The following is a 27,593-nucleotide window of genomic DNA, read 5'->3' as shown; positions in this document are numbered from 1 at the left end:
ACTAAGTCATGGTACCACAAGCTGCAGTGGAATGAAGCTGCTAATAGAGCAGATCCCTGACTGTGCTTTCAGACAAGCTGATGTTACTCCTTTAGTTGGTGTTGGTTTGCGAAATGAAGAAATAAATGGGAAACATTTTTGAAAATTACCCTGTTTGAAATGAAATCTGCAATCACTGGGCTGTAAACTTCTGCTCTGGGGCTCGTGCATTGTTGCAAATTATGTTCCAGGTAAATAAATATAAGTATATACTCTTATAGCATATATAAGTATAGCCAACCAGTATGTAGTGCTGATACTGTGCTTCCAAAAAGCCCTGTGTTTTTTTAAAAGTATGATAACTCAGAAACGTCCTGTTGAATAAAAGCCCTTGGGCTTTGAGATCACTGTCACAGGATTCCTGAATAAGGTCTTCCCTCTGCTCCAGCAGGACCAATCCCTTGCTACTGATTCATGAGCAATGCACAATTTCTGAAATCAACAGATATAGAGGTGTTAAGTGTGTTTACTTGGACTTGTCTTTACTTCTGGATTTTCATTTGGCTCAGGATTGTGAAATTGCTGTTTCATAATTTCAAAACAAATGTGGCTTTAGTTAGAATATAAATAATATTGTTCTGGAGGAAATAACAAAAAAGTTTGAATGTGGAAATTAACAGATTCAAGTTCTTCACACAAGTCTCCTGCAGTGCATGGAGAACATCCTTCATGGGGACTCTTGACAACTCCTGTCATTAGAAATAAAGAATATTTTTTCTCAATATTATGTGGAAATCATAAGAGGACATCACTCATGCTTAAAGTACTGACAGTGCCTCTCCCCGCTGGAAGCTATCCTACACCAAAGGTCACCTGTAATAAGCAGACTTCCCAAGGCAGCAGTCGGTAGCTGTGGCTTTTTTAATGTTTTAGATTAATGTTGCTATAAAGATTCATCATAGATAGGAATCCATTTTGGTGGATCTAAACTGTATTTTAAAAAATGTACTGCAAAACACTAGCAACTGCCAAACTGAAAAATAAATTGCTGTATTGAAAATGTCCAATGCCCTAGACAGTTTTCAGTCTTTCTATCACTAGAACAGACTTGATTCTGTTGTAAAAGTTTCTCAGCTATTGGAAAGCTATTTGCAGAACTTGTTGCATGTTACTTAGGTCATTTGGAGCAGAAAAAAATGAGCTACATCAGAATGGTCAGTATTTCACTTATCATTTCCGTCTCCTCCTGCTGTACCTGCTGCATCTACTTTTTCATGAAGCTAATGCTTCTGGATATTTTGCAGAACAGAATAATACAAGAAACACAGCATCTTGGAAATATTCACATGTTGTTGGAATACATCTGGCCATCTGATTCTTAGAATGAGTCCACTTAAACTAGGCTAAATTTTTCTGGTTTTAACACTGAGATACCAAAGCATGAGTTTGTGAAATATCTACCACCTTGGTTTAAACCAGAACTGACTCTAGAAAACAACGTGGCAAGAGCTAGAAGCAGGTTTGCCTCCAGAACCCTCGCTGCTGCCCTCTGGATCCTTCATTCTTGAATTGTTTGAAGGAGGCATTCAGTTAGGCACTTTTTCTAGTCTGTTGTGGTATTTCCTTCCCATGTTATATCTGAAAGGTTGTCATATTATCTATTACTGAAACCTTGTAATTACTTTTATTCAGTGAGCTTATCTGCTCGATGCTGGATAAATACTCTCATTTAAATGAAGAATGTCAGAGGCCACTCTGGAGCCCTTTTAACACAATGCTGATATTTGATACTTTCCTGTGCTATTAGCAGAGGGATAATGTGACATGTATGCCAGTCAGAGAGGAAATGAAGCCTGCCTTTGGCAGATTGTACTTGCTGTAAAATTGATTTGGTCTCTGTGTTTTTCTTGATTACTTTCTTTTTTTTTTTTTTTTTGAATCGAAAAAAAATTGCTGAGTATCTGTAAGTGTTGAAAATTGTTAAGCTAAAATAATTTTGAATGTTGAAATCCAATCATACTCATACTCCTTTCTGTGAAAGTAGGACTGAGCATTAGATGCTAAATAAAACAATTTCTAATTCACTGTGTGAGCAGGAAAGGGCACTCGTGCCAGAGTCTCCTGAAGGATGCTGTTGTGAAAAAGGGGAAATGTCGTATTACATTTCTCAATAAGCATCATGAGTGACAAAGGTTTCCAGTAAGACCAAAGTTAGATCCCATCTAATAGAAAAGGAATTTGTTTCAGATATCTCTTCAAAAGGGCATAAAAATTGTTGAGGGCATTTAGGAGAGATTAATAGAGTGCTTTGGATGTCTGAGATATAAATCATGAGTCATGCTATTAGAAAGATCAAAGTCAGTGGAGAAACTTAATTTTAAATTACTCCAACAATTCAGTGTACATCAGCAAGGAAAATAAATGCATTTTGGACAATGAGGATTCGTAAGAGAAGGCCAGTCAGCATAGGAAATAATTGATTGTGTAAGCTGATTGAAGTTAAGAGAATAACTGAATCAGGCAAAAGAGGACAAAGCCAAGCTGGCTGCCAGAATTTATTTGTGGCCGAAAGGACACAGCAGGTTTTGAAAGAAACAAGCAAAAGGGAGAATATCAACGATATTCCTAATTCAGTAATAGGACGCTGATGGCAACAGGGCATTCAAATGCAGACAATGGGGACAAATTTGGCATAAGCATGGGAAGGAAAAGCAACACACTAATTTAAAAAATATATCTAGAATTGAATTTCACTTTATCTGCTTGGATTCCAGTTGGGGGTATTTAATAACATCTGAGTAATAAATAAATGTGCTGTAATCAGCAATTTTGAGAGTTAAGCTGCTACTGAGTCACACGCAGCGTTTTTATTACTTGTACATGACACTGGTCTGGCCAGTGAAAGAGGGGCTGCCAGACCTTGTGTCCCCCTGTGAGCCGGTTGCCAATTTTGACTTCAGCCCAGTATTCATCTTCTTGGCAGCCCAGCTTTCTGAAAGGTGCAAATTTTTCAGTGGCTTATGTATAAAAATGGCAGATCTAGAGGTAGTACTTCCCAAAGTGTTTTATTTGGGCAATTTTATGATAAAAATAGTTTTAATTCGTCTGGAAACTAAGGTGGCTAATTCATACCTGTAGCAAAGTATTTAGCACAGCTCTCTTCTATTGCCAGGAGCTTTTCATGTTTCGCTATTCAGATGAATGAAGCAGTCCTAATTTCCACAGCTAATTAAACCTGAGCAAAGAGTGCACATTTGGATATAAGAGCAGGTTATTAATAATCTGACTGGTGCTGTAAATTGCCATTATTCAGGTGAACTCACTGTTGAGGCAGTGGCTTGCAGCAGGATAGCTGTATCCTCATTTAAGCTAGTATAACCTTTAGAATGATACCTATTTTTACACTATACAAGCTTTGAGTCATAAAGCTGCTTCACTTTACCCTTAACGTGAAGGGAAAAGAACCTTGCCAGTTAAATAAGTATATAATTGGTGAGTTTTTTCTTTTATTTTTCCTCATACTATATTCCCTTCCAGTGTTACCTCATTACACCTCTCAGAGCTTTCTCATTTCTCCTGCTTATTGATGGTCGTGGCTACTGGCTATTGAACAATGACAGAAGCCAGCATAAGGAAATACCGATTTAAGTTCAAATCTAATTCAGAGTTTTGCTTCAGTTTTTTAACTGCTATTATCTCACATGTGACTTAAGGAGTTTCACCAGGGTTTTTTTGGTTTCGTTTGTTGTTTTCCCCACCTGTCCCCAAGATTTGTAGAGTCAAGAAACTGAGGGAGAGCAAACTCTCTCCTCTTGCCCAGTTACTCTAGGTTTTTGCTGTGCCCAAAATTCACTGTTTATGGTTTTATACTCAAACTTTATACAAATTTAGCAGTTATAAAACATAAACATAATTCCTCTGCTGTCATCTGTCAGCCATTGCTAGTTGTTATTATAGTTGTTGTTACTTATTGCTAGTAGTTTTAATAGATCAATTGCAGAAAAGCACCAAATTATGTCTGATAGATCCACCAGGAGAATGACAAATGGAAACAGCAAAAGGTTTGTTTCTGTGCACTTCCTCAGCCGGAGGGGAAGGTGAAAAAGAAAGAGGAAATGGATGTAAAATTTTATGTAGGCTTAGACATTTTTATGGTTTAGGAAATTATTTTGGCTGTCTTCCTTTGCTTTAGTGAAGTAACTGTTATCATGGCCACTGACTCAGAACTGAGCAGGAAATAATTCCTTGCAATCTGTGTTTTCATTAAAATTAATTAACATTTCCCGCCATGCACTCTCATTCTTGAAGGAAACAATATGAGAGAGATTTTCTCACTGGGCTTTTTCCAGACAGTACTTAGTACTTGTGGCACCAAGAAGTAGCCCATTAGTAAAGACACCTGCAGCCCCACGGGTGAATTGCCCTGGTACAGTGTATATGCACTAACCTCAGAAAATGCAACGGCTGCAGGAGTGGGAGGGGAATAGGCTGTTTTAGTCTGTCCTTACTTGTTGTTGCGTAGGATTATGCCTCAGTTTAGCTGTCCCCAGTCACTGAAGTGCTTAGAAAAGGGTCCCTATCTAGTGACCATCACATTGGTGTGGCTGGAGATGGGGTGGGTTTGGCCCACCTGTTCCAACAACCTGTCTGGAAGGAGCTATGCTCCCTCAGTTATCAGGTGGGACTTGGTGTCTCTGTGTTTAGAAGCAGCCAGAGGTTTTGAAACCACTGTCAAGGTTTTAGTGGCAGCACTGAGTGAGGAGTTCACTGCTGAAAGGCTTCCTCACCAACTGCCCGTAATGGCACTGCGTGATTCAAATACACTCTTGCCTCTGTGGGGATAAATCTTGTCCCCGTGAACTATAGAGAAATGCTATATTTCCTGTTAAAAGTTCTGCAGTTGTAATAACTTTCTAATTTTCAACTGTCAGGGATGATTTTGAGATGTTGCTGCAATTTGCCTATACAAAGGTACAGCAAAACACAGCAGTTGGAGGAGTGGAAGGTAGAGGGGGCTTTTTTTTGGTTTTTCTCTATACAATTTTTTTTCCAGTAGGCAGTGTAGGTTCACAAGTACTACAGTCTTAAACATGTGGGTTTGTGCCTGAATTTGTACCTCGATGCGCACTTAGTAGGGAGTTGCTGTTTTGTTATTATTAAAAATTGACTCTGTCTCCCTTTGTGGGCTGCATGCAGTGATGGAGCACGTTCTATGTCAGTGAAGCAAACCCTTACAACACATGGTGAATCCTGCAAAGGAAAGCAGCTCCAAATTTCCAAAAGTCAGCATCAGGAGTACAATGAAGGATGTGGTAAACACTTCCCATCAGCATGTGGCACGGAAGTCTGTGGCTGGCCAAAGTTAGGCAGATGCATTCTTTCGGCAGAGCAGCCACGGATAGGAGCTATAATTAGAGAAAGTAGATAAGTAATGATGAGTTTAATTATTAACCACTTTCCTGTATGCCTTTTAGTAATGGTAGTATCAGAGCACAGAGTGCTGGAAACCCTGGAGCTTTGTTGAAGCTGTACCTTGTAGGAAAATGAGGAGTAATCTGAAATCACACAGCTCTGCAGAGATCTACCAGGGATGAACTGCCTTATTTGTTTTTTTCATAATTTGCTCATGGGATTTTTGCTACTCTCTTAAAGGTATAATTTTATACAGGTCACCCTCCTACCAAGGTATGGTTTGCCAAGTGTAAACCTCAGCTGTTGCTTTTACAAACTAATACATAGGATTATAGAACAGTTTGAGTTGGAAGGGACTTTTAAAAGTCATCTAGTCCAACCACCCCTGCAATGAGCAGGGACATCTTCAACTAGATCAGGTTGCTCAAAGCTCCATCCAGCATGACCTTGAATGTTTCCAGGGATGGGGCATCAACCACCAGTGTTTCACAACCCTCATCGTAAAAAATTTCTTCCTTATATCTAGTCTGAATCTACCCTCTTTTAGTTTAAAACCATTACTGCTTGTGTTATTGCAACAGGCCCTTCTAAAAAGTATATCCCCATCTTTCTTTAAACCCTCTTTGTGTAATGAAAGGCCTCACTAAGGTCTCCCCAAAGCCTTGTCTTCTCCAGGCTGAACAAGCCCAGTTCTCTCAGCCTGCTCTCATAGGAGAAGGGCTCCATCACACTGATCATTTTTGTGGCCCTCCTCTAGACCAGCTCCAACAGGTCCATGTCTTTCCTGTGGTGAAGGCTCTAGAGAACTGGATGCAGTACTCCAGGTGGGGTCTCACCAGAGCTGAATAGAAGGGGAGAATCACCTCCCTTGACCTGCTGGCCACACTGCTTTTGATACAGCCCAGGATATGGTTGACCTTCTGTGCTGCGAGTGCACGGTGTCTGCTCATGTCCAGCTTTTCATCCACCAGTACCCCCAAGTCCTTCTCGCCAGGGCTGCTCTCAGTTCCGTCATTCCCCAGCCTGTGTTGATACTGGGGGTTGTCCTGACCCAGGTGCAGGACCCTGCACTTGGCTTCGTTGAACCTCATGAGGTTCACACCAGCCCACTTCTTGAACTTGTCCAGGTCCCTCTGGATGGCATCCCATCCCTCAGGCATGTCAGCTGCACCACTCAGCTCAGTGTTGTCCCCAGACTTGCTGAGGGTGCACTCAATCCCACTGTCTATGTCATTGATGAAGATATTAAACAGTACTGGTCCCAGTACGGATCCCTGAGAGACATCACTTGTCACCGATCTCCATCTGGACATTGAGCTGTTGACCACTACCCTCTGGATGTGAGCATCCAACCAATTCGTCACCCACCAAAGAGATCACCCATCCAATCCATCTCTCTCCAGTTCAGAGAGAAGGATGTCATGGGGGACTGTGTCAAAAGCCTTACAGAAGTCCAGATAGACAACATCTGTAGCTCTTCCCTTGTCCACTGATGTAATCAGTCCATCGTAGAAGGCCACTAGGTTGGTCAGGCAGCACTTGCCGTGGTGAAGCCCTGCTGGCTGTCTCAAATCACCTCCCTGTCTTCCATGTGCCTTAGTAGAGCTTCCAGGAGGATCTGTTCCATGACGTTCCCAGGCACAGAGGTGAGGCTGACAGGTCAGTAGTTCCCGGGGTCCTCCTTTCTACTCTTTTTAAAAATGGGTGCAATATTTCTCTTTCTCCAGTCAGCAGGGACTTCACCTGACTGCCATGACTTTTCACATATCATGGAGAGTGTCTTGGCAACTACATCAGTCAATTCGCTCAGAACTCTGCGTGTCATCAGGTCCCATAGACTTCTGTATGTTCATCTTCCTCAGGTGGTGACGAACCTGATCTTCTCTTGCAGTGGGAGGGACTTTTCTCCCCCAGTCCCTGCCTTGTGATCCATCCACTCGAGAGGTGTGGGGAGAGAGATTGCCAGTGAAGCCTGAGGCAGAAAAGTTGTTGAGTGCCTCAGCCTTCTCTTTGTCTGTTGTTAACAGTTTGCCAGTCTTGCTCATCAGCAGTTACACTTTCTTTAACCTTCCTTTTCTGGTTTACATACCTGTAGAAGCCCTTCTTGTTATTCTTTGCATCCCGTGCCAAGTTCAGCTCCAGCTGCACTTTGGACTTCCCAACCCCATCTCTACACAACCAGGCAGCATTCCTACACTCTGCCCAGGATACCTGTCCCTGCTTCCACTGCCTGTGCATCTCTTTCTTGCCCTTTAGGTTGACCAGCAGCTCTCAACTCAGCCATGCTGGTCTCCTGGCCACCTTTCCTGATTTCTTACACCTGGGGATCAAGAGCTCATGTGCTCTGTGGGAAGCATCCTTAAAAACCTGCCAGCTCTGTTCTGCTCCCTTGCCCCTGAGGGAAGTTTCCCAGGGGGTCCCATTGACTAATTCCCTGAAGGGCTGGAAGTTTGCTTTCCTAAAATTCATTGTCCTGACTTTACTCTTTGCCTGATCCGTATCACACCAGTGCCTGATCACTGCAGCCTGAGCTGCTTCCAATCTTGACGTCACCAATTAGCTCACTTGTGTTGGTCATCAACAGGTTCAGTATTGCATCCCCTCTGACAGGGCTGTCTTGTTACCTTGCTTAAGAAGTTATCTTTGATGCGCTTCAGGAGTCTCTTGGATTGTCTACAGCTTGCCGTGCTACTCTTCCAGCAGATGTCAGGGTGGTTGAAGTCCTACAGCAGGATGAGAGCCTGCAAGCGCGATGCCTCCTGTAGCTGGAGTAAGAAGGCTTTGTCTCTAGGCTCCCCCGGATCAGGTGGCCTGTAGTAGACACCAGTCACAAGGTTCCCTTTGTTGCCTTGGTCTCTTATTCTTACCTATAAGCCTTAAACTTGCTCGTGACTATTCTTCAGAGACAGCTCTTCACTCTCTATTCATTTCTTGATGTACAGGGGCCTCCACTCCTCATTCCTCACCTGTCCCTTCTGAACAGCCTGTAGCCATCGATACCTGCGCTCCAGTCATGGGATCTGTCCTATCAGATTTCAGTAATGGTAACTAGGTCGTAGCTTTCTAGCAGCCCAGTGGCTTGCGACTCCTCCTGTTTGTTGCCCATGCTGCATGCATCGGTCTGCGTTCCAGACCTATGGTTACGTGTTGTCTGTTTTAATAAAATAAATTTATAAATATTCTTTTAGATACAAATTCTAGGCTAATTGATGTGGTCTGGTTCTGTGATCAAAAAATACAAGGCAGCTGTAAAGTTAAGGGGTTTACAGACGCTTTGCTTCACAAAAGCGTTATCGGGCATCTGGACTCTGACTAAATGCACCCACTACTTTTTATGCACTCTTGTTACTGTGCAGGTAGAGCGACTATGAAATATGTCGAGTAATGTCACTGGGAAACCTGTTACCCACAAATGAATAGGAACTTTAGCCTGGCTTCTACGATATTTATATAGACCATCAGCTGCTCTAAACTGTCACAGCACCACTGGCTGCCCAGCTTGTTCATGACAAAACAGGCCTTGAAAACGTTGCCATTACACGTGAAGGCAAAAGTTTTGATTCCTACAAAGCAACTAGCAGGGAAAGTGTCAGAGGAAGAAGGTACACAGATAAGAGCAAATATTTTGATGGCTGGGCCTGGTAAAGGGACTGGTGGCTGGCTGGTCAGAGCAGGGGGAGGAGATGCTACAGCTGCCAGCTTCTCCAGTTGGAGTGTTCTTAACTTCTATTCAATGCGTGCAATGCCTCAATATTAGGACCCTTCCAATTTCTCTAGGATTATCTGTTCCTTTTGCTGCCATCATTTTCCACATCATTTGGAAGCTGAAATTATGCGTTTACCAGTACAAGGCATAAACACCAGATCTCTGTACATCATATTTTTTAAGGGAAAAGTGGATGTATGTGGTGCATGGAGCTAACTCTGCCTTTCCGGAGATCATTTTATGTAAATAAATCCAAACTTGAATTAATTTTTCTTTCTAAAAATATTTTTCTACACACACATATGTTTGCATTTGAAATGTCAAGTACATCTTCCAGTGATTGTTGTTAATCTTGGCCTTTTATGCATCCTTCCGTATATTTTATAATTTCCGACGAGTAGAAGTATAATTTTTAATTATGCTTGGAAATCAGCAGTGCAGATTGCTGAGAGGAAAGGCTGAGCACTGTTTGTTGCAAAAGAGGTTTTCCCTCTAACACCTCATTTCTGCAGGCACAAAGCACTAAGCTCTAGAGAAAAAAACAGTTCTGCAGAAACTTCTAACAACTTGCTTAGACACAATATATGAGAAGAGAACCTCAGGAGGTTCATTGGCAATGTGTTACATTGTCTTCACTTCTATTGTCCGCTGTGCCAAGAAATGTAAATGACTCCTTGGGCCTGTGAAGAATTTATGAAAATGCTATTCCTGGTATGAGAAGGAACTGTATCCCAAACCAAATCACCAGTCACTGGAAGGATGAACACGGAGAAGTTGATGCAAAATAGGTTTGCTGAATTCTCTTTGTTCCCAGCATGGTGTTTTGCCAGAACTTAGCGATTTTGTGGGTAGAGGGAACTATACTTAATTTTGGTGTGTAGGTGACGAAACACTGGTGCTTGCAGAGAGTCAGTTTATTCCACCGTTCATCCTGCCGTAAACAATACCAGCCAGTGCTGTTGGCATGGTTTCCTGCTATGGTTGTGCCCTCAATGCATGTCACAAGTGGCCAGTGGAGACTGGAAACTGTCTGCAGTATTTTTTAAATCAGTGAGTCTTTAGTATGAGAAGTGCTTAAGTAGTATCAAAACAAATACAAGAACAGCAAGGGATGATGTTAACACGGTTCAGAACCTGTCTTATCCAGGGTAATTTTTCGGAGGATAACAAGGAAAAAACACATTTCTTGGGTAATCAGAGAAAGTTTCCAAGACATCATAAGTGTGAAGTCCTTGGAGGCCAGGCAAACTTAGTGGAAGATGATAGAAACTTTGAAAATCTGACTCAGAATGTTCTGGTTGTTCCTTTATAAATCTTCTTCTAAAAATCAAGGAAAATGAGGAAAAGTTTTGTTTTCTTTCTGCTGGAGAGAAAAATGCTGCAAAACATGGATACTTGCGAAAAAAAGAAACGTCGCTTTCTGTGACTTGTAAAACTGTGACTTGTTTTACAACAATTAATACTAAGGAGGTTTTCTGTAGTTAAGAGGAAAAAAAGTGCACTAGTTTGTACCTTATATGCAGAAGCAAATGTTTTCATGGATATGTTCATCTCCAGCCTGCAGAAGAGAAGGCTCCGGGGAGACCTTATGGTGGCCTACCAGTCCCTGAAGGGGGCCTACAGGAAAGCTGGGGAGGGGCTGTTTGCAAGGGCATGTAGCGATAGGACGAGGGGCAACGGTGTTAAAACTGGAGCAGGGTAGGTTTAGATTAGACATTAGGAAGAAGTTCTTTACAATGAGGGTGGTGAGACACTGGCACAGGTTGCCCAGAGAACTGGTGGAGGCCCCATCCCTGGAGACATTCAAGGCCAGGCTGGATGAGGCTCTGAGCAATCTGATGTAGTTGAAGATGTCCCTGCTTACTGCAGGGGGTTTGGACTAGATGACCTTTAAAGGTCCCTTCCAACCCAACACATTCTATGATTCTATATATACTCTCCTTAAGAGAGAAAGGCTGCTGTTGTCTACACTAACAGTGATCACCATTGAGCCAAGTAAGAAGATGGGGAAGGAAAGCCAGGGTCACTGTGGAATTTGCATTTTAAGAGATTAATGTATTGAAAAATCTCTTGTTTTACCATAAATAGGTGGAGTCATTTTTACACTAGAATATAGACCCCCTGGCATGGGAAACTACAGAATGATGATTTTAGTGCTGCCTGGTAATCTGACTTTCTCTCTCATGTCAGCAGCCATTCAGCATACCATGCCAAGAGAATGCAGGTGTTGCAGAAAGAAAAAGAAAGCAAGGAATTAAAGTAATTCCCCTCTAAGCAAGTACTTATTCAACCCAGTGATGTGCAAGAGGAAGGCCAGTTAGCATACTGAAAAAGAAAAAATTTCTGTAATCCCTAACCATAATTGGGGAAAAAAGCAAACACTGAGATATTATTTAATTTAAGCACATAGAAGTTCAAATGCAAAATAAACCCCCACAACCCAATACCCTGAAACAACTGTTAGTTATGAATAATTATCCATCTGATGATGTTATAAAAGGTGCTGTTCACTAAAGCCTGTAATTTTCAGTTCCTGGATAATAAAAAAGAGGTGGAAAGTGTTAAATATTTCTATATCTTGCAGTGAGCAGAAAGATTGTAGTTTCCTTCTCCGCTCTGTTACAATTGCACTTTTAGGTAGATAAGCTGTAAACCTCAGAATATGGTGAGGTGTTAGTCCATACGAGCAGGAGATGGTGTTCTGCCTGTGGCGGGAGAAGGCAGCTGCTGTTGAGGAGAAGAGTATGTCTGTGTCATACGTCATAGGTGTGCATCAGGCAGCAAACGTTAGGTCTAGGCATAAAAGAAAATTGCACGTGGTATTTTGTGGGGCTTATAAATGCTAATCAAGAGGCAATCTTCTGGCCTCAGTTGCACCACTTGTTTCAATGAAGAGAAAGGACCTGCTCTAGCTTGATGAAAGTAGAGATATGAATGCCCTGAGACGTCTTTGCCTGTATCAGCCCAAAATAAATGAGGTGGGTAGAACTTTGCCAAAAATATGTATTATCTTGACTTTAATTAATAGTGCTAATTTCTGTTCCACTTAATATTGCTTGTAGCTGTCAGAGATAAATTATGTAAAGCTGTATCCAAACACATTAACCAAGCCAGATAAAATCTTGGCCTTTTGAGGTTGCAGAGTAGTGAGCATATACACAGTGAATGCTCAGGATTTCTGTATTGTGCTGGTTTTGTTTTACAGGGTCAAAAGTTTTCAAATTTCAAAAGCAACTTAAAATCTTTTTTTGGACTGAGGATGACTCATTTTTGTTTTAGTGTGGTTTTGAGCATAAATAGGCTTTTGTGAGATGTGGGGATTCTGTCATTATGTTCCTGGATTTTTACATGCTGTATTCTGATGAAAACAGCAGGTAAATTGTATTTCTTTGTCTGTTGGAAAAGTAAGAAGATTTTTCTTACTTATCTGGGAATTTAGGAAGAACCCTTCTGGGATTTACAACATGCCTATGCGGTCAAGAGTAAATCAGATGTGTAACAGCTCTATCTAATACTCCAAACTGCTAGGGAAGGAGCTGCTCTGTGGAGAGCTGGGTTTTGCTGTCATGAGGCTTCGTGATGTCCTTCCGGAAGTGTTTCTTCAGTATGTTACTTGTTTCAAGTTTACGGACTACAAAAAGAAGAAATGAGTGCCAGCAATGCTGTATTAATTTTTTGCAGATCTCTTATTTAACTATAGGCTCACACTTCCAAGGGCAAAGCAACATCAGTGCTTGTGGGTACAACTTGCATATTTGGGTTTCTAGTTGTGCTGGGTACAAGGAAAAATGACTCAGTTGTTGATACAGCAGCTTGCAGTAAGTCAAACTGTGGAAGCAACTTTAGCTGCCCAAAAGCAGTTGTTTTGCAAATTTATGTGACCTAGGTGTACATATATTTATATTTCCAAACACAAGCTGGTTCTATAAAATGTGTGTGGAATTCATTTACACCCGTGATATGCCTGATGCACACACATCTGGTGGCTGACTTGCTGACAGTATGGGAAAGTACTTGCTTGTGAGGTGTACAGCTCTCATCCATCTCTTTGAGAACCTAGGCTGGGGCCTTTGTGTGTTTCCCGTACTCGGTGTGTTCTGCTGGGTACATATGAATGAGAGGGGAATGTTCTTGGTTATTTTTATTACTGTATAATGAACCAAAATTTACCTTGTTGTTTTAAAATAATAATTTATCAGATGCATCTATTGCCTCCCTGATAAAATGCATACAAAAATACCTTTCAGACAAGTCAGCTGTCTAGGGAACAGATCACAAATGGAAGGTTTTCTATTGTACTACCTTTTTTTCCCCTCTATTTACTATTAAACTGACCTTTCACATACTAGGTGCCAGCAGCACTTTGAGCAAGACGTGCAGATTTTCATTACTTTGAGGCTTCTGAAAGCCAGGGCCCAATTAGAAGCTTTCTGTAAGGATAAGTGAATGGGATAACAGACACAAAACAACACAAGGCTTCTGGCTAAGCGTGCAGACATCTCAGATCATTTGTTCTTTTTTTTTCTCAAATTCACAGCCATTCCCTTGTCTCAAGAGAAGTTTTATTTCTGAAGGAGTTCTTTAAAATTACTCCCTTTAATCACAGAGTTGGAGAGAGGTTTGGCGGAGCTTTTGACAGATATTCCTGTAAGGAAACAAAAATAGCAGAGATTTGTTCCTTAATACTTAATACCTCTTTCCTAAAATCCTCCAGGGCAAGCATAACCAAAGTCCTCTGCTGCTGCAACTGTTAGAGTCAACTCAGAGATGCCAAGGCAAGTCAAGGGCAGAGAGAGGAAAGAGGGGTAAGAAGGTGCTGTAGGTGCCCTGCTGTCTTAGCCACTGTTGCGTACATAGGATCCATTAGGTTTCCAAACAGCTACTTGAAGTGTTTTGTTTGAAATGGCAGCGTGGCTTTCTGAGACTTACGTGGCTCAGAAGAGGCAGATGTTCTGCCATGTATTGGTCTTTGAGACTTAATGCATATATTACATTGTTTGTCAGTTTGTGGTGTCCTTTCAGGCTTTGTGGTTATGGGTTCCTCCAGTGAGGCCTATTTTATTTAGCATTCAGCATATTAATTGCACATAAACCTTCGTATCTGCAGCTCCTACAGCAGTCATACCTCTGAAGAAGCCTAAGATGTCATAATATTTGAAAGAGAAAAATGTGCATTTTTTGCTAGCACCTGTAATTTAGGTAGCAAAATAATTAGGTAGGAAGCATCTCTTACCTCTTGTTGAATCTGATATGAAAGACAGTTACAGCCTTTCAAACCTGGCTAAAACTATGAATTATCCTACAATATTTCGATGGGTCTAATTTAGGAAGCTGTCAGACAGAAATATTTTAGATTCTGTGTATTAGTAACACTTGCAGAGGGGCTGTGGCTGCTTCCAAAGACGTTTTTTTTGTTGCATGAAATGAGAACTCAACTTAGCACAGTAACTACCGTGGAGATGTTCAAACAAATAAATCGCTTGCATGAAATAATTATTCCTAATAGAGAGGAGGTGACGTTTGGATGGAGTTTCATCATTCTTACGGCATCCTTGTGAGAGGTATATCAGAAACTCTAGGAGGTCTGTTACCTTAAATGTTGATACACTGCTCAGGTTATTGCAAGAACTATTCCTTTCCATTTCAGGAGTGCTGCGGGTATGGCTGTGGAAGTTTTAGTTTATCTTCTTTTCCGTGTGAAAGACACATTCAAAAAACTAGGAGGGGCCTTTAGTAATCATATTACATCACTGTTAACCAACAAAGGCTATAAGGACCTTCTATAAGACAAATCACAATTAGAACTGAAGTATCAGTTGAGAATTGGGCTATAATTCTGACCAGCATTTATACTGTCTTTTGATATGGTACAAATCCTTCCTACCTGTAGAGACTCTACTAGCCTGATTCTCAACCTGGGACTTTAACGTTCTGCGTAGTGTTCCTTTTATTTGGTTTAGCGCTTACCCACTGTATTTTGGATGAGTTTGTTACTGTTTTGCCTGAGCTGAACTGCTCCACCTGATGGTGAAAACAAGAAAATGCCGTCTCCACCAATGAGGATTTATTTGAAAAAATGTAGTCTAGTGGAAGCACTTAATGCTGTACGAGTAGGGGTGTCTTAATCCAGGAGACCTACTAATAATATTCTTCCCCTTTATACTTGGATGTAGAGCAGTTAAGGTTATGTAAAGGAGCTGCGCAAAGATCTTGAATCCACAGTTTTCTTTCATGTTCCTAGTGAGATACCCAGTGGGTGGGTACTTGTACTGTAGACATGTGCTTCTCAAAGTCCAGATGCTGCCAGAACCAGAGATGCAGCTGTGCTTTGCAAGACATGTGTATCTGAAAGGAGTTGTTCAAAAAGGGGAAAAGTGCACAAAAAAGGGAAGTGTGGCTGCTTGGTAGCTTGATTTGACCATGTTCTTATTACCCAATGTGGAAATACTTAATGGTTGAGTATGTTGAGTAGAAGAGCTTGCCCATATGGTGTTTTCTATCTTGACTCCGTTTAGTTGCACAGAAAAGGAGGTAAAAACTAAAACCTCCGAAAGAAACAACCTGCTTATAAGAAAAGATTTAAAAGGCATTCTTGTGACATTGAAAGAGAAATAATCACATAAATCTTGTGCAGGCAGCAAAGAAACAGAAAGCATAACAGAGCTGCATGTCCCCAAGTCTTTTAGTTTGCCCAGCTTTTTGCAGCGCAAGAGGCTGTAGATGCATGCTACCATAAATTTGCTCTGGCATCTTTCATGTTGCCCTAAGATTTTAGAGAATTTTCCTATCATCTCTGGATGGTCATGTCTTCAGCCACGAAAGCAAAAGGTATGAATTTCTGTCTTGAGCGTATGTGGCTGGGATGAAGGATGGCTCCTGTATGAAAGGATGCTTATATATAAGAGAACACGCAAGGGACATTCTTTAAAATATTTGAGCACCGTAGGGCCAAGATTTCCCATGCTATTGAGAAGGTAATGTGAGATCTGAACACCTGAGCACAAGCTGATTTTGTTCAGCCTGCACTCCTGCAAAAGCTATTCATATAAGGTCATGGCGCACCAACTGAAAAAATATGTGAACAGGCAGGTTGCTGTAATTCATGCTGTGAAACTTTGAGGAATCTTCTTGTTGTATTCAGTTTTTATAGCCTCTAGCAAAAATTGCAAATTTTAACCTGTTCCTGTAGTTTTGTCCCTCACTTGTATTAACCATATGTACCTACATTGCCCAAAATTGTGTGTACAGACCTTTTTTTTTTTTTTTTTTTCTTTTCTTTCTCTCTCAGACACCCTGGCTCTGGAATACCAGACAGTGCTGGAATGGGTATCCATATCAGGTAAAAGTTACAGTGCTGCCTAAAACCAAACATGACACCTCTGCAGAGCTCTGTGTTTATTATGGTGGAGCTTTGTGTGAATATGTTAATGTGGATGGGTTACTCGGCATTTCAGAACATTGCTAGATGCTCCCCATCTTGCTTGAATTCAAGATGGGAAAGACGAATATAGCTGTCAGACCTGTTTTGAGGTGAGGCACAGGATCTGAAAACAGATCTGGGAAACCTAACTGTGGAAGCAGACATTTGCAATGGCAGTAGAACGCTCATTTTTCACAAAGTTCTGAGGTTACTGAAAGTTTCAGCAAAGCCTCAGATCCAGTGGGTTGTGAAAAGCCAGTACAGTCCTCATGGTTGTTACACTGCATACAGGGTGAGACTTAATCCATGGCAGTTGGTGTGTTCAAAGAGGGGACTAAAGAGAGAAGGTAGGTTTCTCCTTTAGGTACTTAAACAGGGACTATCCAGTCCTGGCCTCAAGGAAGCTTACAATGAAAGAAGGTAAAATGAATGAGAGAACTGAGAATGGTTTCAAGTCTTTATTTTCAGCAATGTCTGTATTTTCACGGATTCAAAAAGCATCAGCCTTTCTTTCTCTTCAAGGTCAAATTATATTGCTTAACTTCAAAGAAAAGACTTAGGTCATTTCTCTCCTTTGCTAAGAAAAAGAATGCCACCATTAAATTAAAAATGCCCTTTCAGGTTGTGTCCTGCTGCATTCATTCCCTCTTTCAGTCCTCCAGAAAAATTTTGCTCAAGTTTGAGATTTGGTTTCCTTAAAACAGTCTTCAAGAGAACAGTAACAGTATATCTATTCCTTACAGCACTGCTAAGGTTTTAACTGGTTCCAAGAATATTTAATTCCTAGGTCCAAGTTCTGGCCATCTTTCACAGCAGCACAGTTGCTTCAATGGCACGCAGGTGGTGCGGTAACACCAGAATTAACTGTAGCCCTACAACTCCGGAGACCATTCTCTGCCAGAGGAAGGAGCAGGACAAGTGAAAGGAGATGGGTAGAAATTTTATCTATCATTATCTGGTTGAACAGTGACTTCCAAAGTTTGCATACCTGAAGAGCTTTGTGAAACCTCTCCTATGCTTTCCATTAGTTTATGCCACTGGACGTAGTTGTTAAAGTACAGGATGTATTTAAACAGAGCAATCAACCTGCTCTAAAGAATGCAATGTATTTTTCAGAAAAGATAACTCCTGAACTCCGCCTTGGCCGTACCTCTGCCTCATTTTGCCTCCTTGTCTGATAGAAGTAACTTTCAACAGGGATGTTGTGAGGATCAATGAATTAATTAAATGCTCCCTTTTATTATTATTACTAATAACAATCAGGTGGCCCTTTCGAAGGAAAAGTATCATCATGTATATGGGCTAGGGAATGGATTTTGGAAGCCCTTTCGGGAAAGCTAAGAGCCGTTAAGGTTTCCTTAATACCTTTTGTATAACAGGAGGCAACAAGAGATTAAACTTGTGAAGTATAATTTTTCCTTTTGTTACAAATGTTACAGAGGTTACACATGTTTCAAATGTGACCTAGTAAGACAGTCTATTTTAATAGACTGTTACATAAATTAAAATTTTTTAATAAGTCTTGAGGATAATTTTTGGTAGCTTTTTTAATTAGTTTGAATTCTGGTTGTAAACCTAAGCTTCTTTAAAATGCTGCTTCTTTTTTTTTTTTTTTTTCTTTTTTTTTTAATTCAGCATCCAGGAGTCTCAATAGGTGTCACTGAGGCATTGTGCTAGCTGCTATCCAAATATAAGTGACACTGAATTCCAAAAGCTCCAGCAAAGAGTTTGCAATTTAAGGAGTCTAACCTGACTAGGACTTACTGCTTTATTTATTTTTTGCCCCTTTTTTTTTTTCTTAAGGCCGGGGAGGAAAAAAAACCACCAAACCTCATTGCCAGACTGAAAGCATGAAGAGTATTGTCTGAAAGACGCATGAATTCCCTGTGACAGTGAACAGCCCTGGATGGGCTGAACAGAACTGTGTTTAGGTTTGGATGCTACTGTTCTTGAAAGTTGTTTACCTGTTGGAAATAGTGAAGTGGAGACAGTTCAGCAAGAATGACCAGAAATCTTTATCTGAGAAAGGCTGAAGGAATTTGGCCATTTAGCCCCAGAAGAAATAATGACTTAAATTCCACCCAATGACTGGAGGATGAACTGAATAACGTTAAGGAAGCAGCAGAAGAAATTGAATGGGGGAAGTGTTGAATCTTCATCCCTCAGAGATTTTAGGAACAATCGTTTGTCAGAATTGATATGGCTACAGTCACTGGTGCCTTTTAGTTCTGTTTTCTACTATTTTTGTGTTATTGCATGCGAGAAAAGATTTCCTTAGGGCATAAGACCATGAATTGTACTGGTTAAAGAACATGTATTTACCAGACTTATCAGAAGAACAAAGTAATTCAGAAAGTTATTTACAACTTTCAGAGGTTGGCGACTAAATTTACTATATCTAAAATCATGCTGCTAGTGGAGAGGGTCTGACAGAAAGCAAATCATCAAATGAAAGTCATTATCAAAGTCATTGTCTCAGAGAGAAAAATGTCTACTGGGTGCTAATCAGGATTTAGTACTGGGTTTTCAATTTGGTTTGTGGGTTTTTTTTTCTTAACTAGATCAAATTTTTAATCTCGTTTGCTACAAATCCTTTGTAAGTTACTCAACACAGCATTGCAGAAATCCAGCTGTACTTACTGTAGATACAGTCAAATGGATCATTTGGGTGACAACTCTACCCATAAGCACAGAATAGTCCCATTGAAGTTAAGTCTGTGGAGAACTGAAACTTAACATTTAAACTAAGTTAAACACGCACTATTGATCCTTTCATGGAGAGAAACCATATCTTTAGAATCCCCCTTTGTTATCATTATATATGGGTTTAGAAATACTAATGCTATTGTTAACAAAGCAGCTGACAGTCTTAATTGTTTTACTAGAAATTTTCCCCAGTGAGTTCTCTTGCAAGAATGAGTGTGATAGTCATGGTTCATTGCTAGCTCATGTTCTCTTCCCTTCTTTTAATCACACCTAATTAAAAGCTTATTGGCAGTCTCACTAAATCAGAAAAGGATTATATTGCCCAAGATATGGCTTTAAAAGAATGATTTTGAGTGTACACATTTTTCATAAAACATAAGCATATGTCTGTATTTAAGTAACCCACATGGAGCGTTCAGTGGGCACCTAAGGACTGTTTTTCAGCTGCGAAGAACTGGTCTGCAAAAGTCAGTGGGAATTGAAGGGGCAAATGAAATGTAAATAGCTTGTGCCCCGCTTGGGTGCATGGTTGTGCCAGTGCAAACTGCTCTAGAGATGGTTCATCTGCTCCCTCAGGAGATGCCCTCAGGAGCTTCTCCTGTGCCAGTGCCCCTCACTATCACTGTGATGGAAAACCTGACTATCAGGGAGGCACGATCCCATGGAAATTAGAGTAGCTCCTACGACTGGCTGTTAGGTTGGGAGCTAAGCAGCCTATGCGTGCTGCCAGTTACCCCAGGTTGGTTTTGGTTGTGCATAAATTCCTGTGTCTTGTTATTTTTTTTTCTTTTAAACATCAGTGTAACTACGCTGTATATCAAACAAGATACCTGGATAAATATATTTTATTTTCTTCTTTCCAGATGTTAACATTCCCAGAAAATTCTTTAAAAGTAGGCTTTTATATTAGAAAGAGCCCCATTTAAAGCTCACAACATTTTCATCATGAGCAGATGAGACTGTACGCTAGCATTACTTTTCTCTAATCTGCTCTAGCATTTTCCTTTTGCTGTGCTTTAAACCCACATTTCTGATGTACAGCAAGATGTTTGAAGTAATCTTTCAAAACAGACTTAGAAGTACTCAGAATTTAGTTTGTTCTAGGTTCTGAATGGACAACATCATAATTTTTTGGTATTACAATATTTGAATACTGTCAAGATTAAAACATAAGAGGAGGGCGGGTTGGGGAGCGTTATTTTTCCATAGCCATCAAAGTTTGAAAGAGACAGCCGTCATCGTTTTTCTTACACAGGATGCTTATGTATAATTCAGTAATCCCCCTGTGATTAAACCTGTCTCCTATAGATCTCAGCAGCCTGTAATGTCAGTTAGACTCTTATTAACCTTTTCTCATCTCCATCTTTCAGCCACTGATGCCTGACCTTCATTATTACTACATAGTTGAATTGTCATTCTACTGGTCCTTAATGTTCTCTCAATTCATTGACATCAAAAGAAAGGTAAGAACAATGAGACTAAAAACACTGAAAGCTTTAAGCATGTATCTCTCTTGACTTGAGGAATACCTGTATTACCTGTGCAGTGAACTGGAAATACAGTTCTTTCTAATCACCACCTCTTGCAGATATTTGTCACTGAGAAACTGGTGTTGAAGCGCTTGTCTTACTCTGTTCCTTGTTACTGTGATGTGGGTTTTTTCTACACATGGGAAGAAGAGCCTGGGGTAATGATATACTCAAGCTGAAGTGGCGTCAGCTGAGAAAACCTTCTGCGCTCATACAGTGACTTGAATGGAACTGAACACATAGGAGCTAGTAGATGTACTGTTTCTTCTAAGAGTTAAATGATGAATTTTCAATGACAGAGCAAGACTACCCCATAAATTCACATTATTACTTTGGTAAGATCCATGAGGGCTTTCAATTTATTCTACAAAGGGATGGTGAAAACAGGGATACATTTAATATTAAAAAGTGATGTTACATTTAATCTTACCTTTACAGTTATGAAATTTCAAGTAGCTGAGCATTGCTATTAAGGGGCTATTAATCAAGAAAATAAAATGGTGTCCAGATAAACCATTTTTCCAGTATCATTAGCAACCTGTTCCATATTCCTTCATCCAAGTTCTCTCCTCCAAGAGGAGTGCTAGTCCATAGCAGAACAGGCAGGATGACAGTCATTCTATAATAACAGTCCATTGAGGTATTCTTGCAGGGTGTTTTAATGTTACAAATTATTTGTTTAAAATATTTCAAAGGATTTTGTAATGTTTTTGTATGCCTTCTTCTACTGTCATTTAATTAAATGATTTTAGGCTATGCTAATGGAAAAATCCGTGTTTACTAGAATTTTAGCAGGAGTATAGATCTGAAAAGAATAAATGAAGGATCCAGTATGTCCTGAATAAATTTATCTGCTATTTGGAACCACAGTGTCCTCCTGGGAGTTTTGTGTCAGAGCTACATATGTAGAAAAACACACCTTTATTTGAATTTCCAAATTTTTCCAGAAGTGGAAATCTCAAGAAAACATCCACAAAGTTTAAATTCATATTGGAGGGTAATTTGTAAACAAAACAACCAATTTAGGATGAATACATGTAAATCTCATGCTTACATTCTCTGTAGATGCTAAACATTCTGTTAATCATGAGCTTGAAATGAGTACAACTTCACTGTTTCAGAAGACAGAGATGCAGAAAAACACTGCTCAACCGAGCTGGATGATAGTGGAGGGGAATTTAAATCAAGAGTAACATTGACTAACATATGTAAGCTGCAGGCGCCAGCAATACTGAATAGCCATTTGTCAATATAGCAACCAAAACTAAACCTCTGCAGCAAGGTTAAGAGAACTTCTCAGGTTGTTGCTGCAGAAATGTACTGTGTCTGCTCAGTCACCCTACATTCATATTCAGCCCTCTGCACTGTGCCATGGGTTATATTTCATTTTCTTTGGGTATCTCTTGAGGGAGAGGAAAATATAACAGCATTGCAATTGCAGCAGTACTGCAATTTTCCAGTACAATACAACTTTAAAGAATATTTAATTGATTCCTGACTAGTTGCTTTGCTCATATGAAAAGTAATTGGAGGCTACCTGCATCGCATCTGGGTTCAGCACTGAAGTACACCTCTGCAAAGGGGGATTGGGAGGGGCAGTAGCACCATTCTCATTTAATACATCTTGTGACCAAATCGTATTGTTTTTTCCGTCATGACTTGGAGAGTTTGCTGCCATTGGTGACAGAGACACCAGCTCTTGCAGCACCGTAATAATTCTCTTTTAAAGAACAGCTTTAGTTTAAAAAACGTGGAAACCTCTTAATGTACCCCGTATGCAACGTGTGAAACGGTGCCCATATGAAATAAGGCTTTAACTGGAAGAAGCAGGAAATTTGCCAGCTAATATCAGATGCCATTGTAAGACTTCATGACAGCTTATACAAAGCAGATTAACAGTTCTCAGCCTGAGAAACCTATTGATGTTTTCATGTTACAGTGAAAGGAATACTTTTATCTAAATCTTGGTTATCATCTTAGATACTTTAAATTCAGCAGTAGCTGTGTTGTAGTCTGGGATGATCAAAAGTGCCCTGGCAGCCTCGTGCGCTGCAGGGATTCAGCCAGCCGCTTTTACGTAGCAGGGTTTCTCTCAAGGTGAGGTGTGGTGGGTCTTCTCTGAAAGCACCAGCACTCGGCACTGGCCTAACTCCAGCGCTGGTCTTTTACTCGCTGTAGCTCAAGAGAAATGTACTTGCTGTTTTCCATCTCCGTTTTATTCTTCTCTAATAGCAAATTCATTACTTTAAAATTACTTCCAATTGGTTGCTGACTTTCAAATACCTGTTTATGCTTATTTAGGTGTTACAAATTCCACCAGATGATCTTTGCCTGGCTGAAGAGGTGTGAGCAAACCATTTAGGCTGTTGCACATACCTACTATTGGTATTAAGGCAGGGAACCGAGTAGATTAACTTTTGCGGTTTTATAATTGCATGTTGTTTGCTTCATAAATATCTACTATGTTGCTGTAATGATGTTCTACCCTTAAAGGTCTTCATTTTCAAAGTCTGCAACCTAGTATGATTTGGGTTTTTTATCATCTCTGTCCAGCTTCCCATACTGCTTTTTTGTAAAAATAGAATTAGATGAGGAGCTTTATTACTCTCACAAGCCCCTGATGAGTTTTAAAAGCAATGAGGTTCATTTATATCCTTTCTGGATACCTGAAGTACTGTTTGATAGAAAAACATTTGACCGGTGTATTTAGGGAATGTATAAAATTTCTGCTTGGTCAGTGTTTTAACAGGTGTGTAGATGATCTTGGAGACCTTTCTGTGTAGTCACACCTTTTACTTCCAAGCATTTGGCAATTCTTAGAGCTTCTGTGTTTTACTTTTTTAAAAAATGACAGTTCACTGATTCCCAGAACAAAGTAATGTGTAGCTGCTAATTTTCTTGACTATTCCATTTTGATTCTAGAAAATTTATGCTATAATTCACTGAATCTGGATCCTAGATCTCTTTCTTCAAACTCAGTAAAGAAAAGAGTCATAGACCTGATTTATTTTGTTTCAGAGGAAAGGAATTTAGATGGTGTACATTTTGCAGGCCTTTACTAGAATTGTAATGGTTGAAACCTTTAGCTGGTGATACTCCCCTTCCTTGTTGTAGCCCATTTCCAGAAGCTGGAGTGACTAATAAAGATGATGTTTTGCTCTTCAGTGGCACTAATGCTCCATAGACACTTGGCAGTTTAGCCAGTGAGTGTGTCCAGAGTGCTTGTCTACAAGTTGAGACCCATGGGGTTTCTCCATTTTCCGCCCTGTGTTCTTCCCACTCATGGTGTCAGGAGCAGGTTCTTTCTCCTATTCTTAGTCACATATTTTCATGACACAGGGACATGGTATCTTTCAGCAGTTACAGCCGGAGGCTACAAATCTGCTGTAGGTAAATGCATCTTGCACAAACATACATACCGTTTGAAATATATTTTAAAAAAGAAAAAGCCCATTCCTGTATAGCTACTCTTCTGCTGTGTATGGGTGAAAGTGCTTGAGTAAGCTGGGAACACAAGTACAGCTTGACATTATGGGCACTTGTACCATTAGTTCCTTTGTATTCATTACCCTTATCTATAATTAAAATCTAACAGGTAGCATCTTCAAAGCATAATTTTAATTACTGACGTAAAGAAATGTCATAAACAGGGAAGAGAGGACCAGAATAACAGAAGTAGTCTTCTTTATATCACTGCTAAACTACGTTTTTCTAAATTTTCAGTAGGTCAGTCCAGCATCTCCTTTTCAGAGCTGGCAGAGTCAGATAACTCTCTCTTTTAAGAAACGTTATCAGAGAAGGAGTTCCCTGGACAGCATTTCTGTAAGTAGACTCACGCAGAAGTGCAGAAGACTGCTGCCCAAGAGCATTAGGGCTGCTTAGGAATAATCCACATTGTCAGGAATGGCTTGAAGAGTTCCCAAGAGGGACTAGAAATCTTGTATTTGTAGAACATTAACGTGTCAGCTATAAAAACAGATGAGAATTTTCTACTTGGCATCTTCCCCAGTTTGCACTGCCTATGTGCTAACATAATTGCACTTAGAAGGAAAATGGAGAGTGCCATAGCATTTGCAGCTGAAGCGAGTAAAGAGCTAGGCTGCCGTATGGCCATAGGGCTGTGCTAGTAGCTTACTTCTAATCCCGGGGAATAAGGCAGGTGCTTTTCTGTTTTGATTATGGTACGGTGAAATGGTCCCCGTGTGTGGTTTTGTAGTTATGGAAATTACTAAGATGCCTTACTCTTGCTTCCCCTTAAGACTCTTAGAAGGTGAAACAGCCTTTAATTCTCTTTTTGTTCAGTCTGCTTTAAGAAAATGGATTTAAAGCAATGGCTTGAAATGACTGCTGAATGTATTTGATTGTGCTGGGGACCAAATAACCTGGCTGAGAAATGTTGGGTGTATACCGAACAAGGATACGGTTCTCTGCTTTTAATCTTCTCTTTTCTGTCCCCTCTGCCCCCCCTCAGCTTTGTGTTGGAGATACTGGCAATGCCCATTGAAAACGAGAAATAGGACCTTGTAGCACCTCATAGCATTAAACATTAGGTGATAGGCTGGGAGGAGTTCCTGCCCCTATTCAGTGAGACTGCTCAAGCTGCAGGTTTTGCCATGGACTCCAGGTGTACATCGCAGTGAAGCCAAGCGCTGGTACTGGGAGGCAGCAGCACTGCAGGTCTTTAAAAGCAGTGGTGCCTGATATACGTGCCTGCTGCATTCCCAGAGAGAGGTATGGTGACACCGGGCAGTTACTCTTCCCAGTATTGGAGCGAAGGAGCAGTCAGCAGCTGCTTTTCTGGAGTTGACCCTGTGTCAGTGGGAGCCCACCGTCACTTTCTGCAGGGCCCTCCTGCCCGACACACGTACCTTCAGTCCCTTTGCAAACCAGGTGCTGCCTCTCTAAAGACTGCAGGGCCTCAGTGTCGGTTTCTCTGCTGTGGGCCACTTAGCTGAAGACTACCACAGCTCAGCCGGACTGGCTCACAAAAGCTGCCAGAAAGCCAAATGCCACCTCACAGGATGCTTGGCGAGCAGGCTGCCTGGAGGAGCCGCCGCTTCTGACTGCCTGGATGTCTCCCTTCAGCCAGCCCTGCTTGAGAGACGCTGGATCCGCTGAGAGCTCTGGTAGTAACTTTGCACCCGGTGCATGGAGAAACTCCCCAGTCAAACCATGTCCGTGATCTTTTCTTCAGGGATTTGATATTGCTTTCTCAAAGCTGCGCAGGTAGTTCAGCAAACTCCAGCAAGACTTGGTGCCTTGTAGAGAAGAGTCTCATCTCTGCAGGTCCTGTTCTCTCAGTAAGCAGTCTGGGAGTCCAGGGCGGGCAGACAGGTCATTCTCTCTTCTTTGCCTGCCCCTTGGCATGTACCTGGGAATGGGATGTTACAGGAGCTTCACTGATCCCGGTATTTTTCAATAGTAACAGATACTTGCTGGCCAAACAACTCACAGTTACTGATCTGGAGACCAGCTAACCTGCACCGTTTGGGAGGCAGCAGATTAAATCTGAGTAGGAAGAGCTGCACCAGCTCATTTGAAGACTTTTCTGACCCTGTTACAGTGTGAAGACAAAGCAGCTTCATAAAAACCAAACAAATAAAAAACCAGAACTGGGATTTGCAGCTCTGTGAAAGCTGTCAGTTGTGCTTGGCAGGTGACTGTTGATAACTCCCAGTGCTGTGGAAATGTATTTCCCGTTCCTTTGTAGCTCTGAACTCTTGTGAATGGTGCATTATTTTGCGTATTATATGTTGCTTGGCATATAAGAAATATAGTGTAATTTGATTTGTATGTACATATGCCTTTTCAAAGTAACTTCAGCCACAAATGCTTACTTCATGTGGTTAAATTACTATGAACTGAGAAGTGTAGATATTGCCTAACTTTCAGTAATCTTTTTGCATTTTGTTAATATACAGTGACTGTTTTATTCAGTCTAAGTGAAATATATAGCAGAGTATTTAATGCACTTATGTAGTAGGATCTTTATGTAACATAACCATTATGCTGGGTTTAAAAAACATCCATCTGTTTTTGTATAAGAATACTGAATCTCGCTTTTTGGTTCATTGTTTTTTGTTTTCTTTCCCCTGCTTCTTGCTGCTCTAGGATTTTGGCATCATGTTTACACATCATATTGTAACAGTCACCCTGATAACCTTCTCATATGTAACCAATTTGACACGAGTGGGAACCTTGACCTTATGTCTCCACGATGCGGCTGATGTTGTCCTAGAGGTGAGATAATACGTGTATCATCAGTGTCTGTACATGGTATTCACTATTCTGAGAGCTAGCATGTCACTAGGTAGAATCTATTTGCTATTCAAAACAAGTATTTCTTAAGCACAGAGGCCAGTTCACGATGGTAATGGTGATTAATATAGTGTATTTCCTTGCTGAAATATATTACACTTGTAGCAGTGCACGTTTGTGACTTTAGGCTGTTTTGTCCCTTGATAAGTTGCTTGTACAGAGCAGAAACTGGTAATGCATTGCATGCCAGGGAGGGTTACACACAGATTTTTAATATGATGTGGTAAAGTTAAAAGCTCAAAGTTGCAAAATCTGGAAAGTGGTGACTGTGTGGGACAGAAGCTCCTGGTTCTTGGCCCCTCTGAAGTGATGTGGGGGGCGAGAACCCTGTCTCCGAAGGAATCAAGGTGTCATGGTGTGATTCTGCTGTGCTCTGCTGCGCAGAGGGTGCTGAACAACTTAATGGCTGTTCTGTGCACGGGCAGTGAGCTGACCTCTGGTCCCCAGGATTTTCCAGGTTCCTGTGCCTCTGCATACAGATGCCGGTATTAAACAGTTGGCTTTGGAGAAGAATGGATGATTG

The 27,593-nt window shown here is 40.8% G+C and overlaps 1 protein-coding gene across 2 annotated transcripts in view; it reads left to right on the top strand.

The window, feature by feature from the left end:
- CERS6 (ceramide synthase 6) overlaps positions 1-27,593 on the top strand; it is a 131,263-nt gene that overhangs the window by 75,900 nt on the left and 27,770 nt on the right. For both annotated transcript variants that reach the window (XM_074594143.1, XM_074594142.1), the window contains 3 exons: positions 16,386-16,436; positions 20,594-20,686; positions 26,864-26,992. In XM_074594143.1, the coding sequence (XP_074450244.1) occupies positions 16,386-16,436; positions 20,594-20,686; positions 26,864-26,992 (273 nt within the window). The remainder of the gene's footprint in view (positions 1-16,385; positions 16,437-20,593; positions 20,687-26,863; positions 26,993-27,593) is intronic.

Source organism: Larus michahellis, chromosome 7 (genome assembly GCF_964199755.1).
Source record: "Larus michahellis chromosome 7, bLarMic1.1, whole genome shotgun sequence".
NCBI classification, from domain to species: Eukaryota; Metazoa; Chordata; class Aves; order Charadriiformes; family Laridae; genus Larus; species Larus michahellis.
Note: the sequence above shows the minus strand (reverse complement) of the source record. Positions and strands in the feature narration are given on the sequence as shown.